The sequence below is a fragment of the Poromitra crassiceps genome (genome assembly GCF_964638095.1).
Source record: "Poromitra crassiceps genome assembly, chromosome: 13".
NCBI classification, from domain to species: Eukaryota; Metazoa; Chordata; class Actinopteri; order Beryciformes; family Melamphaidae; genus Poromitra; species Poromitra crassiceps.
The window spans coordinates 36,683,290-36,701,036 of record NC_139644.1 but is presented as its reverse complement, the minus strand read 5'-3'; the positions used below and the strand labels follow the sequence as shown (position 1 = coordinate 36,701,036).

The 17,747-nt window shown below is 43.0% G+C and overlaps 3 protein-coding genes across 6 annotated transcripts in view; all 3 read right to left on the bottom strand.

Moving 5' to 3' along the window:
* Positions 1–30: 30 nt before the first annotated feature.
* LOC310788672 (GTPase IMAP family member 7-like) lies at positions 31–4,301 on the bottom strand. The gene is made up of 2 exons (XM_083650211.1): positions 4,139–4,301; positions 31–1,859 (listed from the first exon to the last, which is right to left on the bottom strand). The coding sequence occupies exons 1-2, from the start codon at positions 4,161–4,163 to the stop codon at positions 955–957; spliced, it is 930 nt and encodes a 309-aa protein (XP_083506337.1). The 5' UTR covers positions 4,164–4,301; the 3' UTR covers positions 31–954.
* A 2,367-nt stretch (positions 4,302–6,668) lies between these two features.
* LOC310788663 (uncharacterized protein) lies at positions 6,669–11,614 on the bottom strand. 2 transcript variants are annotated; one of them, XM_083650200.1, is made up of 4 exons: positions 11,358–11,614; positions 10,730–10,798; positions 9,540–9,832; positions 6,669–8,657 (listed from the first exon to the last, which is right to left on the bottom strand). In XM_083650200.1, the coding sequence occupies exons 1-4, from the start codon at positions 11,545–11,547 to the stop codon at positions 7,755–7,757; spliced, it is 1,455 nt and encodes a 484-aa protein (XP_083506326.1). In that variant the 5' UTR covers positions 11,548–11,614; the 3' UTR covers positions 6,669–7,754. The 2 variants fall into 2 exon arrangements, with proteins under 2 accessions (XP_083506326.1, XP_083506327.1); XM_083650201.1 differs by lacking the exon at positions 10,730–10,798.
* A 993-nt stretch (positions 11,615–12,607) lies between these two features.
* Positions 12,608–17,747, bottom strand: part of sp100.1 (SP110 nuclear antigen, tandem duplicate 1) — a 13,513-nt gene continuing 8,373 nt past the window's right edge. For all 3 annotated transcript variants that reach the window (XM_083650194.1, XM_083650195.1, XM_083650196.1), the window contains 6 exons: positions 17,583–17,651; positions 16,801–16,934; positions 15,652–15,772; positions 15,417–15,491; positions 14,265–14,408; positions 12,608–14,047 (listed from right to left, as the gene is read on the bottom strand). In XM_083650194.1, the coding sequence (XP_083506320.1) occupies positions 13,952–14,047; positions 14,265–14,408; positions 15,417–15,491; positions 15,652–15,772; positions 16,801–16,934; positions 17,583–17,651 (639 nt within the window). In that variant the 3' untranslated portion in view covers positions 12,608–13,951. The remainder of the gene's footprint in view (positions 14,048–14,264; positions 14,409–15,416; positions 15,492–15,651; positions 15,773–16,800; positions 16,935–17,582; positions 17,652–17,747) is intronic.

The following is a 17,747-nucleotide window of genomic DNA, read 5'->3' as shown; positions in this document are numbered from 1 at the left end:
CAAAATCAAATAAAACATTTATTTCACAGCAGCAGATTAAGGCATTGATAGAGCTGAGCTTTGCATAACGTGAAATGCGGGACCTGTCTGGAGCACTCTGAACATATATGTCTTTGAAAAGTCATAGAATAAACAATTGCTGCAAAAATCAACAAAAACTAAACAAAATAATAGCCAGTCAGTGCCAGGTTCATTAAATTAAAGAAATAAAGTGATCAGATGCGTTGTCTCCGTCTTTCTGCTCATGGCATGCTGTGTGCTTGGGTGCAGCTGATTTCTTTCTCTCTCTCTCTCTCTCTCTCTCTCTCTCTCTCTCTCTCTCTCTCTCTCTCTCTCTCTCCCTGTGTGTGTGTGTGTGTGTGTGTGTGTGTGTTTTAATCATGTCATGATCAGTACAACATGCAGTGAGGTTCAAATTTAATAAATAGCTACATCTCTGACACCTTGTGACAACCAAAGCACAGCAAATAGCGCTTCCCTGCCAATTCTGAAACAACAGAGCTATGTTTATAGGGGGTAGCCTACATTAACTTAAACTGATCAAATTTGATGAAGACTGCAGAAACAGCAGCCGAAACATGTCAGGTACAAACATTAGCTAACTGGCCTTTATAGATGAACTATTCTAAAAAAAATTAAATAAAAAGTGAGGGGGCAGAAAATTGACCTGAGGGTGCAAAGCCCGCTGGCGCCCCCTTGTGGCACCGGGCCCGATGCCAACTGCGATAAAACACCACAGAAGAAGAGGACAAGTGGCGTATCATCTCCAGAGTAGTAGAAGTAGGGAGAGGAGGGCAAGTCCCCACCGTAGGAATGGAGCGCACGTAGTGCGCAATATTCCTAATATCTCAAAACATTATTTATATTTATTTTTATCACCCCATCTCATTTGTGTTGAAATAGTCGGATATAAAATCCAAATCAAACCTATCACCACTAGCAGCACGAATAGGACTAATTGGACTTGTGGTTCCAGAACCTGAAGCACAAAAGCGCTAAACCCACAAGAAATGCTACCATGGCCACCATCATGGAACTGGACTTATTATGCCTGCTCATCATCGTCTCCCTTTCGGCTTCCACTCTTGCCTTCTTCTCCTCGCCTCTCCACAGCTTCCTCGTTTCCTTCACCAGGTCTTGGTCCTGGTAACGGTCCTTCAGATTTTTCTCCTCATCACTGATCATGCCATCTCTCTCTGCCAGGAGGCTCTCCTGTCTTTTCCTGATCATCCTCTCCTCCGTGGGGTAGAAATCTGTGTGGTAATAGCCATGAGAATAGCCTCCGTTCAGGGCCACCAGGGTTTGGATCTTCTCCAGGAAGCTCTTCGCCTGCTTCTGGTTTCCTTTCTCCTTGTTGTTGAAGACATGGAAGCCGCCGCTGCACCTGCGTATGAAGTCGCGGAGGTCATCATCGCTCTCGCTGATGACGTCATTAATCGTTTTTCCCTCCAAACGATCCCCGTGCGTGAACAGCACGATGGTGTAGTCCCACACCTTTGGGCCGAACTTCATCTCGATCACCGCGTTGGTCTCTTGGTCTTCCTGAGTCATCCTTCCCACGGGAATCACAAGCACAAAGACGTGCGGCCCTGGCTCCTGGAGTTTGACGCTCTGCAGAATCTCACGAACAATTTCTTCCTTCTTGCGTTTGGTCTCAAAAAGCCCTGGTGTGTCAATCACAGCGAAACTCACAGTGAAATCCTCATCATTGATCTCTCCCTCCCCCCTCTCGCAGTGCGGAGTGACTCTCTGCAGCTTCATGTCTGATTTAAACTCCTCTCGTCCCAGCATGTTGTTGCCACTCGAGCTCTTGCCTACCCCACTCTTCCCAAGCAGCATGATCCTCAACACCTCTGGATCTGTAGAGGCAACAAACAGGAAACACTTCACTTTACACGGCCTGTTCTCTTCCATCTGCGTACAAATAACATGACTTTCCACTTTCAAATTACATGCCTTTAATATGCAAAACATTGCAATTGCGTGTAGTTGATACATCGCGAGGCGACCGCCAGAGGTCAGGCTGTCCTAGCATTCCCGACTTCCAACGTTCTCATTGCGAGAGAACCGGTTCGATCCCCGACGTCTCCAGTTTTTACCTCAGATTTAACTGTTTTTAACCTTGACCCCCTGACCCAAACTATAACCCTAACCTTAACCAAGTTGTTTTACATGCCTAAACATAACCAGGAAACTGTTTTCAACCAGGAAATGGCCTCATGCCAGCGGTTACAGAGTCTCCCCAGCTGGCCACAGCCCCTGTCGTGACCGGGCTGGTCTCAGGTCGACTGATCCACTTGGAGCTAGCAGCGGCTCGCAGTGGCTCAACTCGCGCACTGGTCTCCGGGCTCGTATCAACTGCACGCACTTGGTCTCCGGTCTCGGCAGTTGCTGCACGTAACATTTTACTTTTCTGTATTAAATGCATGTATTTTGCAGGTGGAAACCTGTGCTATTTGTATGCCATGGGGTTGCTTTACAGTGGCTTTATCCCAACATGCCTTTCTCACCATCATCATCACTGTGTGTGTGTTTCCCTTTTCATCTTTACTAACACTACTGCAGTGCCCGATCCCCCCATGCACCACCCCGTGGGCGCTTCCCACCATACTGCACTCTGTCAGGTCCCCCTAAGCACACTCCCCAAGTTTGAAGTCGATCCAACAAACGGTTCTGGAGATACAAGAAGGACAGACATACAGAAGTCTATCGGACGGACAGTTCTGGAGTTACGTGAAAGCTGTGATCTTATTGGTTGAATTGGACAAAGTTTACCACTGGAATTTCTTGGGTTCCCAGCAACGCACCCGCCAAGTTTGAAGTCAATCGGACAAATGTTTCTCGAGATAAACTGATTTTTGTGTTGCCAGTAGGTGGTGCTATGTCAAATTGCAAGAAATTCAGCACTGCACTACGTCGAGTTCCCAGCAGCACACTCCCCAAGTTTGAAGTCAATCGGATGAACGGTTCTCCAGATAAACCGCTTTTTGTGTTGCCGGTAGGTGGCGCTGTACTGAATTGCACAAAATTTGGCACTGCTCTATGTCGGGTTCGCAGCAGCGCACTCCCCAAGTTTGAAGTCGATCAGATGAATGGCTATTGAGATAAACTGCTTTTTGTGTTGCCAGTAGGTGGCGCTAAGCCGAATTGCATGGAATTCAGCTCCCTGCATTCCGTTGGGTCCCAGCGTACTCCCCGAGTTTGAAGTCGATCGTACGAACGTTTCTCAAGATAAACCACTTTACAACCACTGTGTTGCCAGTAGGTGGCGTTGTGCCGAATTGCACAGAATTCCGCACTGCACTGTGTCGAGTTCCCATCAGCGCACTCCCCAAATATGAAGTTGATCGGATGAACGGTTCTTGAGGTAAACTGCATTTTTTGTTGGCAGTAGGTGGATTCGTGCCGAATTGCACAAAAACAGGGCACACTCCTTCAGGTCCTCCTTAGCGCACTCACAAAGTTTGAAGTCGATCCGACCAACGGTTCTCGAGATACAGAGACAGACACTCCTGTCATTATAGTGTAAATGTGTTTCATTGATGTTCAACATTTTGAATTTATAATTAATATACTATCGTGTTATTATATCTTGTAAACATTTCAAGGAGGTATTCAGCTTGCACAATATCAATGTGTATTGTTTTACAATATTTGTTTACTGAACTTCATTTAGCTACAGGAAGTACAGCTGCTTCCTGAACTGCTGAAATAGCGAGGCATGTGCTTTAGAGTGCCAGTGGAAAGTTCCTACAGGTCTCATGAGGAAAAAGTAAAACTCAAAAAGAAAATCCATCCTATATTAATCTTTTAATTTTAAAAATATTTTAACGCCATCAAAAAATTGTTCAGGAGTTGTTTTCTCTTCTGCCCACATGTGCTTTCATGAAAGTGAAAGTAAAGTGCAGCATGAGAAAGTTTGAGAAACTCAACTCTATATTTGCAATTCTAACATGCTGCGTAAAGTCAAAGTCACAGCCTACTTCAGAAAGGTCAGGAATCTTACTTCCTGTGTAAATCTATAGGCTACTTGTGCTATGGTGTTTGTGGGTAGAATCAATTGAAAGTCTTAACTTTCAAGTACAGTAACTGTTAACTAAGAATGAAAAGAGTTCATTTTAAATTACAGGCTACTTACGCGTCTCTTGCTGTGTGTCAGACATGCTGTTAGCAGACAGTAATACACCAAGATCAGCTGATCTATTTCCAGTTTTTACAGCAGCCTCTGGGCAACGGTCTTTGTAGCTGTTCTCCTCGACAAACTCTGATACCAAAGTCTCGTTGTTTTTGTATATGATCCAACTTCCTTGCTAATATTACACCACGCAGCAAAGGATGTGAAGCAGCTGCACTCTCCAGCACCCCCGTTTACAGTGAGCAAATGTGAAAGTGAAAGAATGGATGACAATCACATGAGGGCAGGACACTGACTCAATTCAAGAGTTACGAACAGAAACATTTTCAAGAGGTTGCTATACTTTATGTGGGGGAGTTTATGTAACTTTACCTATGTAACATTCATCACCCCTTATTCAAAGTATACAAAACCAGAGAACTCCCCTTCTCTTCACCACCTAGTGGTCAACACAGTGCTTTCTCACTGGGACATGTTACTTTTGTAATGAATTACCCCCAACACTGCTGGGAACAATATCGCTTTCATTCCGTTTCGTTCTGTGCCCAGACAGTATGATTGTTTCCCCCCCGCCCCCTCTCTCTCTCTTTGAGAACCACTGCCCCAGACCACTTTTTCAAGTGGACCCTGTCACCCTGTCACACTCATGAAACTAACTGCATCTGGCGTCAATTTGGGTGTGTGCTTGGTTCTGCTCCTGGGTGCTCACATACAGTAACATCTGTCATTTTACCATTCCAGAGTTGCCTATATGTGCCACCCATCATCAGTGATGTTCAGTGTTAGGTTGTGGCATTTAGCCTATTTCACTTCCCACCCAATTAACCCATTTTGTGTCTAAAAGGCAACAAGTAAAACAGGTGCAAGCAAGACATTAATTAGGGCCCCAGCACTGGAACAACTAAGGCCATGTTCACATTACAGGCACATCTGATTTGCTGATAAAGTCATTAATCATCATTATCTTGATTGGTTTCCCAAATCTGATTTGGGAGTGTGTCTGCACTGCCACAAATCTGATTCTCAAGTCGGATCTGTGTGTCCAGACCTAAACAGCCTATCTGCATGGGTTGCTATGGTAACGACGTGGGCGTCAGTACGTACGTTGGTGACATGGTTTTCCTGCGCAGAAGCATTTGATGACGAGTTGCGAGTGACGTTCAAATCAGATTTGGTGGATCTGCGCGTCCGCACTCAAGTCACATCAGTCGAAAGCAGATTGGAAACTTGTGGTTTGGGACAAGTGACACAAATCAGACTTGGAGCGTCCAGACTCATAAAACCAATCTGGATAAAGTCATTAATAGGTCACTAAAGTTCACAAATGAGATTTGACCTCCTAGTCTGAACATGGCCTAAATGGATTGGAAGTTGGAAACCCTCGTTAGTGTTCTGCTTGCATCTGTGTTACTTCCTGCCTTTTAGACACAAAATGGGTGAATTGGGTGGTGGGAAGTGAAATAGGAGAATATGGCTGCCTATGGCATTCCTTTGTAGCAGATGAGGAAGAGCCTGATAGATGATCGTGCCCCCTCCTCTGCACCCCCACCAGGGACTTGTGGGAAGAGTATTCATTCACACTGAAGAGCTGGATGAGCCCAGTGGACTTTGTGAAGAGAGGGATCATCTCAGCCAGACACCCCGGTGTCCTCTAAAGGCTTCTTCTTTTTTGCACACAGCTGATTGGAATTTGACTTGGTGTAGCTCAGGTTAAAAACACAACAGACATCATTTACTATACAATTGCATATTATTCTATAAAATTACCCTTATTGTGAGAGGTTGACCTTTGACCTTTCAAGCATACAAGTACTCCTGGGAATCTCTGGACCACACTCTAAAAATCCCATCAGCAGCTCAAACACCACTTAGTAAATCAAAAGCACCACCTAGTGGTGCTAACGGTCTGTGCAGACATCAGAGGAGTCAAACTAAAGCATCTCGGAACGAGATACACAGTACAGTGCAGGTCAGAATGGAAAAGTAGGAGCACCACAGTAGTTTTTGGTAGCGTTAGAAAAATCTGAAATTTGCATGGGACATGCAAACAAATTAAACTAATGTGGCAGAATGTAGAATAAAAGTGTTCTTTCAACATATATTCTTTGGAAGTTTTCACTTTGTATTACTGTAGTTTTGTAAATACAGATACAAAATGTGCTTAATAAATCAAAACCTCTCCAAACGGTTGTTTTATGGATATTGTCCTCAACTACACTGATGTGTTAAAGCCAGTTTGCGTTTTGCATTCTGCAGGACAATCCAGCACAGATAGTATGTTGCCCTGGCTCTCCCTATTAATGTAATCTATTGAAAAGCATATAATGATGTTTTTTATTATTTCAAACCTCACCTTACCAGGAAGTTGCTTTGAGATTAAGAAACTAATAACAAACGTATAACATTATATATGAGCATAAATTCTGTCAAAACCACATAAAAGTGCAAATTCAATAATAACAGACCTTCATGTGACAAAAAACTTTTTTTTTTTTTTTTTTACAGAGAGCAGAGAGGCAGACAGATCGTGCTCCCATCTTGATACTATGGCATTTACTTCTTTACTAGCACTTATCTATCATACATGACCACTATCAGTCCAGTAAAAATGTCACTTGACCTCACACTAATTGCAACAAAACCAAACTCAACTGATTTTGTATCCTCAATATGTCCTCAATGAAGGAAAAAAAGTGTTAAGGAAATGTATGAAGGGAAATTTTAGAAAATGACCTATATGATGCTACCAAAAACGTTTTTTTATATATATATATATATTTTTTTTTTTTCTCCTTGAAGCAAAAAACATACAGGATATAAGTGATGAGATTTATGGCACATTAATAAAAAATAAAAAAAAAGGCTTCCATAGGCTTCCATCATATTTAGGTCATTTTCAAAACTTTCCCTTCATACATTTCCTTAACACTTTTTTTCCTTCATTGAGGACATAGGCTATTGAGGATACAAAATCAGTTGAGTTTGGTTTTGTTGCAATTAGTGTGAGGTTGACCCACATATTTGCGTAAAATGCCTGGACTATATTGGGACACTGGAATGATCATGTTAGATCTGTTGTTTGTGTATTGAAGATTTGACCCTTGCAATCTTACTCCTGCGGTTGTCTGTTGTGGTGAAAATCTACAACAGCAATGTGACCATGATCTTCTGCAGTTGCACTCAGTAGGCTACATCACAAGGGTGTCAACTAAATGGCTACAGTGTCAAATGTAAATGAGAGCAACCATGCAGACGGACCTGTAGATATGGAGCTACCAAGAGGAACGAGGCGATTCTGTTACTATACTGAATACAAATGTTTGACAAATGTGGTGTAGTTTTCCTCCTCCTTTATGTCTGACAATCTATATGATCCCAATAATAGTTTCATAAAAAAAATCATTTCACTTCAGTTAAATTCTGGAGAATAAAAAAACATTTCATGTGCAATAGAGTCTATGGATGTGGACCAAATATGGGTCTCTGACCTGTTTCCTCCGGATCACATGGCAGGAGTACACAGAAGTCTTAATGAGCCTGGGACTCTGGGTGAGAAGAAACTTGCCATTTGGATCTGAGCTCAAAGAGTTCTCAGAGCTCCTCAGTCCGTTACCCTACATCACTTCCGATCTGCCAGTCTCTGTAGGAGGGCGATGACTGTGTCCTGTTTGGAGGAGAGCAGCTCCAGGGCCGTGGCTATCCTGCCCAGGGACTCCGCCATGCGCGCTTCCCTCCTCTCGCGCTTCTTCTCCCTGGCTTCCACCCGGTGGCGAGCCACTCCATCCAGGTAGGCCTGCTCCTCTTGCCGCCTCAGCATCTCCTGCAGCAAGGAGGCGCTGTTCTGCTCCTCGTTCCCCACGTGGTTCTGTCCTTCTGTCCCCATCATGGAGGTGGAGGAAAACGAGCTGGACATAGAGGACGTGAGAGAGGAGGAAGCAGGGGGAAAAGAGGAGGAGAGGTGGAGGAGATTCTGATTGTTGCTGAGCTGTGTGTTGCTAAGGCGAAAGGGGGCGACGGCCGACGAGAGGGATGGCGCTTTAAGGCTAATGTAGCGGTGGCCTTTAGGCTCTGGGTTATTGGTTGAGCCGAGCGAAGGGGACAGAGAGCTTGTGTCTGTAGGATAGAAGGAAGCCATGGAGGAGGGAGATGGAACCAGGGTGGCCGGCTGAGTACTGGTGGTAACAATGTCACTGTTAAGGACTATTAGGGGGTTGAGTTCTGCACCATGTGTTCCTGGGTTGGTTGTAGCCATGGCTGTTACGCTGCTACTGTTGTTGCTGATGATGTTGTTGATTTTAGTGCCGGCGGCAACCTGACCCATCAATTCCATGGTGCCAGTGGTGGCAAAGTCACCATAAGGGCGGATGATGGTGGTGGCTTGTGTTAGCTGCGGTTTTGCCGCGATCTTCGCCAGAGGACCAGCCAGAGGACCAGCCAGTGGAGCGACAGTGTTGCTGGCTTTGCTTTTCTTGCTGTTGATGATCTGAGCACCAACAGTGTCGCTGAGAGTGGCATCCATCAACTAGAGAGAGAACAGAAAAGAAGGGACATTGTTTCATAAATTGAAAGTAGTGGCTGACAAATGCCCACTGGACTCATCACAGAAGTGATCTGTAATGATCCAGAGTATAATATACAATTTCTCAAAACCGGTTAAGATGTCATCAAATCGCAAATGGCAATTTGTGGTGAAGCCTGATGTCTGTCGTCTAACGCTGAAAAGTAGAGTACCAAACTGGCCATCTGCTATTAGCTGTTCTTTGGTGGCAAGTGATGCCACTTTCTATCCACCTTATTTCTAGCTGCCATGATGCCTTACGTGAAATATGGGTGCATCTTCCAGTGTCAGCCCCCCCCCCCCCCCCCTGTTACGCTGCTGACACAGACACAACATACTGTAGCCCGTAGCGTAGCATGTCCAGCTTGGCAAAACTCTTGTCGATAAATATCCCGAGTTGTTCAAAGAGCAACAGAAATAGCGGATGTGATAACGCTAGATAAAATTATTACATTCCCTCAAATAAGTCATCAAATGAGTGTTATTTATTGTGACAAGCAACTTTTTTTGCAGCGGCGGAGTTTTTGCGAGGAAATGCGCCAGCTGCAACAATCAGTCATGTTCTAGACCGGACCTTGCACCCATAACTATTTTACAGGGGGGCATTCAAAAATAAGCTGGATAGAGTACAGGTAAGGTATAGCTGCCAGTTCCATTTCCAGAGCCAGTTGCATGTTCAGATTAGCCCCATATTATTAATTTAAGTTAATAATAATCTAGTGTGCATTTAAACTTTGTGTCTAATGCTTTAGCTCTGATATAGCCTAGGACTTTCTTTTTTGCTTATGTATATCACTGAGCATTGGAAATATGTCACTAGGTCTGTTTTCTCACTATAGGACCTACATCAAAGAACTCCCAGGAGGTCTTGGCATGGCCGGTCTCACGGCTGCGGTCTTTAACCCTCTTGTAGGTGACAATGAGGTTGTTCCACTTGCGGCGGATCTTTTCCACGGGAAGGACGTGTCCTTTGGCGGCCATCTCCTCCTGGACGCTCTGGAAGAGCTGCGAGCGTTCGCGGGTCTCGTACAGGCCCCAGCGGCGCCCCACCGCCTCGATCAGGCACAACACGGCTTTGGAGGAGAAGTCTGAGCTGGAGCTGAAGGTCTTGTCTGAGGGAGTGGGTGGCATCACCGAGGCTGGGAAAAGGAAAGATCAAGAGGAGGCTGGTCAGAGAACATAAGAGCTCCAAGTTAGCGGTTGAAGATCTTATGAACCAGTGTTTTCCCTGCCTCAGCATTCCATTTGAACTGGCTTTGGTAAAGTTGCTTCCCAGTATTGGACACTTGATAGGTGGGCTTCGATATTGGTTCCTTGCTGCACCTGATTGGACGAATGCTGTGTTCGTCCAAGCAGAGCTGTCTGTGGCGGACTGGGCCGTCTGCCACCAGAATTCAAAGTGGATAAAACATGGCGGGTCGTTGCAAACTTCCGCTTCTACTCATAGACATAAATAATAGCTTCTACTACAAAAAGAGTTCACCAAAATGTGTGTTCTGAAAACATTTGATGCCTGAAATAAGCCATGCGGTTGCTGAACGTGCCTTTATTTTGGATTGACAACTGTTAGTTTAACAGTTTGTTTTTATGAGTAGGGTCGGGTACCAAAACCCGGCACCACTATGGTACCGGTACGGTACATTTACAACTGCTGAGTGAAATATCCACCCTCTGGTGCTCCGCACACGGCACACGCACCTTCACTAACATTATTGTTTGGAGCGCGCCGCTTAATCCTCTTTAAAAAAGCATTGGTTCAGGCACCATTTAGGCAGCGGTACTGTTTTAAAAGTATCGATTTAGCACCGGTACTGTTTTAAAAGTATCGTTTTATCACTGGTACTGTTTTAAAAGTATCGTTTTATCACTGGTATCGGTACCGTGGCGCTCTACCAGGATGCTTTGCACGGCTGCTTACATACTACACAATGACTGGGAAGCGTGGAATTGACATAAGTTGCCTTTAGAAGAAATACTGCTGCCAGCTCTCATACTGACCATAGATGACAAAACACACACACACTCTTTCTGCTGACCTGGAGCTATCTTCAGGTACGTTTTTCCATCCCCTGATGTAGCGAAGAACCTGTCTGTACTCACAGGATCTGATGGTGAGACAAACGGATATTATGTCACTCAGACCTGACAGCAAATCAAATGAATGGCTACTTTGGGGACAGACATTGTCATCAATGCTGTGATCATGTGAGAGATAAGTATACAATGTCCTTGATATCATTTGGATCTACGCCATCTTTAACAATTCTGTGGACATCAGCAGGTTCCTTGTGTGTCTTTAAACCAGTGGTTCTCAATATGGAGTTCATGGACCACCCCTGGGGGAGGGTTCCAGCAAAAACAATTAATTGTTAAACTTCATCATCATTTAATTTAGATACAATTAGAAAATGTAGAAGAACTTTGATCATAGGGTTCTATCTCTCTCTACCTACAATACAGAGATAGTCATGGCATGGGATTCTGGACAAAATCATATGTGACAATTAGGCTGTATGCCTACATATTCTCAGATTGGCGCCTGAGAGATTAAATCTGATCAAGGTCCATGGCCATATGTGAACTAAATGATGTCTCCTTCTTCCTTAATTGATATGAAAAAGGTTGAGAACGACTGGTTTATTCTAACGCTTCATGAACACTCACACAGTAGTAAAGAAGTGGTCGCAGCTGCTTGCTGCTCTGTCTCCGCCAGCTCCACACCATCGCTGCAGGGCGCAGACGACTCCCTCTGCCTGCCCAGCACCAGCGCAGATGCATTTCCATCGACTTCCATTTTAACCTGCATTGTTGCAACGTCGCTAGTAGCGTTACGTCCGTGCAGATTTCCCTCCATGTTTGGCGCAGAAACACACGGAAGCCAGTGTGGCTGCGCAGGCGCGGCGCTCTGGGGAAAGTTTGAAGCCGTGATGCTGCCCCTTTCACGGAGTTAACCGCCGGGATTTAAGGCTTAAAATCAACCCTCCAGTGGGTTAGATTGCGGTCGAAGGCCGGCCGCTGTTTTTCATTTCTGGGGAGAGAAATGGCTGCGTGGGTTCTCCTCTGTACAGCCTACGTATGCGCAACGCGGCTGCGCACTGCGCAGCTCTCAGCAGGGATTTGCTGGCAACTGTGATGATGACGTCAACAGACCCGCACACACTGCAGCTCTGTCCCAGCAGAAAGTTAATTGGATAATAAAGGCTTCAGCTTGAGATTATTGACACACCACACAAGGATTATGATCAGGATTTGATTTGCCTAACAATAGGTTAAGACGAATGCATTGAATGTTAGGAATAGCCTATTACAGATTATTTATTTATTATTATTTCAAAACAGACATCGCAGTGCACTATAGATTTCACACCCACTGCATGTGTTTATTATTCTCATTCTTCACACACACACACACACACACACACACACACGCACGCACACACACACACGCACGCACACACACACACGCACGCGCACACACACACACACACACACACACACACACACACACACACACACACACAGAGTGACTGTGTGTTTGGAAGAAAGGAAATACGAACTTTGTGTTTGTGAAAGTGGGTATCTCTCCCTTCAAAGAATATTGGGATGTGATTGAAATGACACAGTGACACAGTAGCCTATGCGTTAATATGAGAGTATATCTGTAGTAGGCCCTATTGCTATTATCATTCCAAATTGAGGCACCCACTGTTTTAAAATGGTGACTGACTTTTACAAAATAATGGATATCACTAAAATTGAGATGCAGAGCAGGTTCCTTTGATTGCCTCCTTGGCTGTGGGTGCTCAACTACAGATACGTGGAGGTTGGCACACTCAATGAATGGAAATTGCGGCACTCCAAAAATGTAAATGCAAGACTTTGCTCGGATTCAAAACATTTTATTTAGGCTAACATGTTTCACATGCCTTCTTCAGAGCATAATACATTGCAGATTACATAGCATCCTCACCTGTGTAGGGGGGTGTACTCTGCTGGCTTACAATCCATTTAACACAAATAAGAAATAAAAATACTTCATAGATACCATTTTTTTTTTTTTTTTTTTTTAGAAAATAGCACATAAAAAATAGAAAATGGCAGTGAGATTATATTACTTTACATAGTATAGCTGGCCTTTAGTATTGTAAAGACCAGCAGGCAATTTAAATCCATGATTGGAAACATCTTTCAGACACGCTATCCTCTATTTACATCTATATATCTAGTTTTTCCAAAATGGACATATCTGAACTCTTATGGGTTTTTCACATAGCACATGCTTCATGTACTGTAGGGTACTTTTAAGTGCACTCCTCTTATAGTGATCACCTTGGGACGGGTCAAATTGATCACTATAAGGGGATGATCATTATAAAAAAAATTTTTTTTCTTATTTCTCATGCAGATTACCATCTAATTGACATTTGTATACACTAGCAATCTTGCACGCTACACGCGCTCGATTCCTAGGCTCGCCCGCTGCACATCACATACGCAGCTTGGCCACTACACGGCCTCACCTGTTCTATGACATCACTGATGACATCATAACTGAATTTATAGCCTCAGCCAGGAAGGATGACATCACTGATGACATCATCACATCATTAGGTAATTAGGGCAATCGCCTAATTAATTTTTTTTTACAATTATATTCATAATCGACAACAGTTTGTTATCATTATTGGATGGTAAAAAATGTTCTAAATCTAGCTCTAATCTCCATTGGAAATAACCCAATCAGCCAGGTCTCATCCACAAGTTTCCCCAGAGTCCTGATTGATGAAACTCTCTAAGCTGGAAGAGTCATATTAGTTTTGTGTGCAGTCAAATATCCAAGTCTATTGGCATCATCGTCAAATTTCGAAGTTTGGTTCATCAGAAGTGTTAACTCTTTAATATAGTTTCATATATTTATATTATCCGTTCCTCATATATTACACAGACATTTAATCCATGGCTAACTATTCACACAGAGCTCTTCTTAGCCCAGCATGTCCGAAGGTACATGTGGCCTATGATTACAGGTATACATCTAACCCAGTAACCCTAACCCACAAGTCTTCTAACCCTTTTCACATGTTTTTAAACTATTTTCTGGGGTGTATACTGTATATAACCCTAAAAAGTTGAGATAGCTGTGCTCTGGACTAGTAGGGTCAACTAGTCCCGGATTTGCCCAGGGTTAAAAGCCCTTTATAGTGTTTTCCCAATATTTGCCGACTTCCTGAAGAAAGATTATTTATCAGTCTGATGGATTAACAGTCTCCTGGTTGGATGCTGAATACATTCTTAAATTCTCTCTCAAATAACTCCTTCAGTCTGATGCCCATGGCCTGGAATTCTGCATTATCCTGCAAAAGAACATAATAATAATAATGATAATAATAACAACAACAATAATAATAATAATGATAATAACAAATAATAATAATAATAATAATAATAATAATAATACTAATAATAATTTCACCAACTTCTGATCCACACTGTGAAAGTTTGTGAGAATTAAACATTAGGAACACTTAAAACTACACGTCACATTGAGGTTAGAATGATAGTGTTTCTTACCCTGTTGAATGTTGCACAGTTGGCAAAGATGAGCTGCATGTCAGACACAAACTCTCCAACAGCCTGGTAGCGTCTGTTCAGAAGATTCTTTGCTACCTTCTCCAGCCACATCGGACTCCTGATCAGGGTTGCGTAGCCTCTCACCTGTTGGCGCCAGGTAGAAATCAATGCAATATACTCTAAAGAAATATACATTAGCTTTGTTTCCATCAATGTATTTTGATGCACATTTTGAAGTATCACATTATAAAAGATTGATGGAAACAGCCAAATTTGAAGAAAAAAAATCCTCAATTTCACAAAAAAATCAAAATAAAACGCTCACTTGAGGTGCTTTTTTTTAAGAGTTCATGAACAGGACAGACGAGCAGACTCAGACACAGGAGGAAAAAAAAAAATATATATATATATATATACATTATCGACATTCTGCAGCCACATAAGGTGCTTATGTGCAGCTGTGCTTGTAAGAGATGATCGTTGTGCATGGGCTCTGCCATTGGTGCCGACCATTTCAGTCAGAGTGAAGGGAAATCCCTTTCCACTCCCTGCATGTCACTCTTAAATGCAGGACCCTGTGGTCTGCACAGCTGGCTATGATGCGATGCGACCGGCCCAAACGGCCTGATAATCCTGCAGCAGATCAAATGTTCTAGATGCTCAAGTGTTGCAGCCAAAGGCTCGACAGCCCTAAAATGTCTTTTGCGCTGTGACTCCCAGAAGAACTCTTTTGTGCGACTCGTTTCTCAGATATATGGCGAGCATCACAGAATGCGCATTTCTCCTGTGATATTGATATTAATATCTCTCATAACTCATCAGCGCTGGAAAGAAAGAAATATGGCTACCAGAAGATTACGTGACATAATCATTATTACTTCTCCTCCCTGTATGGCAAGTTTGCTCAGAATTTGCACAAAACCTGAAACACAGATACTGTGTATCTCAATTTCCTAGAAAATATTGTGAAAATGTGACTTCATTGAAAAAATGACAACACAATTTGTATAATAATTGTTCTGGAGAAAAGGGAGTGTGTGTGTGTGTGTGTGTGTGTGTGTGTGTGTGTGTGTGTGTGTGTGTGTGTGTGTGTGTGTGTGTGTGTGTGTGTGTGTGTGTGTGTGAGAAAGACAGTGTGTGAAGGAGACTTACATGGATGCGTGGGTCTGTAGCAAAGATTTGGTCCTCATCTGCATTGTACAGAGACAGGAGGAGGTACTGGCATTCCTGTTTAGTGTTAGGAAAGAGGGGCGGGTCAATGGATCAGCTGACCAGATGGATGTTTGTATCCATGTCATTTGGTTATTAGATGCAGATGGATAGAGAGAGACAGGTAGAGAGAGTGGAAGACAGAGGGGGAGGCAGAGATACACAGCGTCCTCCTCACCAGCATGTGCTCAGATATTCGGCGGGACAAGGCTCTTTCATGGGTCAGCTGCTCTTGAGAGTAACGCCATGCTTGACTGGCCTTGAATACACAGAACGTACAAATCCATGGAGTGTCATCCCTGGCCAAACACACACACACACACACGCACGCACGCACGCACGCACGCACACACACACACACACACACACACACACACACACACACACACACACACACACACACAGTCAACCATTAACAATGCTGTACCAAATAAAACAGATCTCTCTGTATTTTCTTGATGTATTTTAACTTATTTAACCAGATTAATCCCAATTTTGCTATTAAGTAGGATGAATCTTACTTTTTTTTTAAAGAAAACGTTACATACTATAAATATGGCATGTTTTACATAACCTAAGTTGAAGCATTTTTAATTTTTTTTGCCCAGTGAATGTGTAAATTTTTCAAAGCATCTGCCAGTGGGCCAACACAAGAGACATTATTGTCTGAAATTAGGTGGGGGGAAGTAGCGTGCATACCGGTCTATCATATTGGCAATTGGCCAAAAGAGTTGGAAAATATTGGCATATAGACGGTTTTAACTTGACAACAAAAACATTCTAAATTGAACCCCCGCTCACTTCCTGTTGCAGTGTTTGCTATGGACATAAAAAAGAAAAAAAAAACATTCAAGTGCAGGACTGACCATTCTGTGAAAACAGTCTATACAGCTGAGCGGCAAAAACAAAAGTAACGATGTCGAGTGAATATTTCTGCAGTTTGCCGAATGCTGAGAAAAAGGAAGTGCTGTGGGGTTGCGCTCTGGTGAAAACCGTCTATACTGTATGTACTCATGCATCCCTGGATGACATAATTCAAGACTTACTTGCAAACGTGTGCATTTTGTGAAAGGGTAAATTAAATTGACTGAAGTCACCTGTGTGCCCACACATATACAATGTGTCAATTCATGATTTAGTAACGCAAAAATAAAAAAGGAGAAAGATAGAAATCACTGAGAGTTTGAATGGCATAGGATTACGTCCCCAAGTAATAGTAGAGCTACATAAAAGAAAGAAGAAGGTAAAGCAGTGCATAAAATAGAGAACGGAGTAACAACAAATTGGATTTTTCTATCTCCTGCTTCCCATTCTTCTCAAAGCTCACCCCAACATGGCGTCGTCTACATGAGGCAGATGACAGTCCTGGTGGAAGGAACGAGGACACTCGTCGCACACCACCAGGTCTTTCTCTCCTGCACCTCTACAGATGAAACACTCATCATCATTCTTCTGACTCTCCTGCCAATGCAGACATGAGAGAATCAATATTTATTAGCGATGTGACTACTGCATGTTTGCGGCATTTTCCTTGTTTTGAAAAGGTAAGTTTGATTGTTTTCAGCCCCCAGAATGTACAGACTTGCACCTCCTCACTACATTACAGCTATTCAACATTTGAAATGCAAAAAGCTGCACTGAATATTGCAGTACTAATGCGGAACAAATGCAGGATATATGTTAGTTAGAGTAATATCCTCCTGAGATCAGAATTGCATTTATTTATTTATTTTCAAGTCTCTTGGAGGAAAAATCATTTTTTCAAATATTCTATGTAATCTTTTTTTTTTATGAAACGTCCACTGTTGTGGACATCAGGACTCGGTTCACCTAAAAATGCAGATGAAAACATGGAGATGCACCATAAAAAACACCATATCTAACACTTATATCTTGTGCACTCATAAAATGCTGCATTTTTTTAAGAATAATTTTGAAGAAGAGACAGGGCATGTATCATGTCGTCATGGTTACAACCCAATAAATGTGCTATCACTGAAAAGCCCAGTTTGTGTCTACGTCACAAACTGCAACAGGTTCCATCATGATATCGTATACTGCAGTTCTTAAAATTAACACCAGAGAATAATGTCAGATACACAAACTTACCAGGACTTCACAATCTGGCATGCACAGCCTGCATTTACACAGCAGTGAGTGGGTTTTCAAGACGTTTGCCTGAAATAGACAGATAAGATGAACAGTCTCTTTCTCTGTGTTTGTTCAGTTATGCTTTACTGAAATAAAGGATGGCTTTACCCATAATCAACCCAC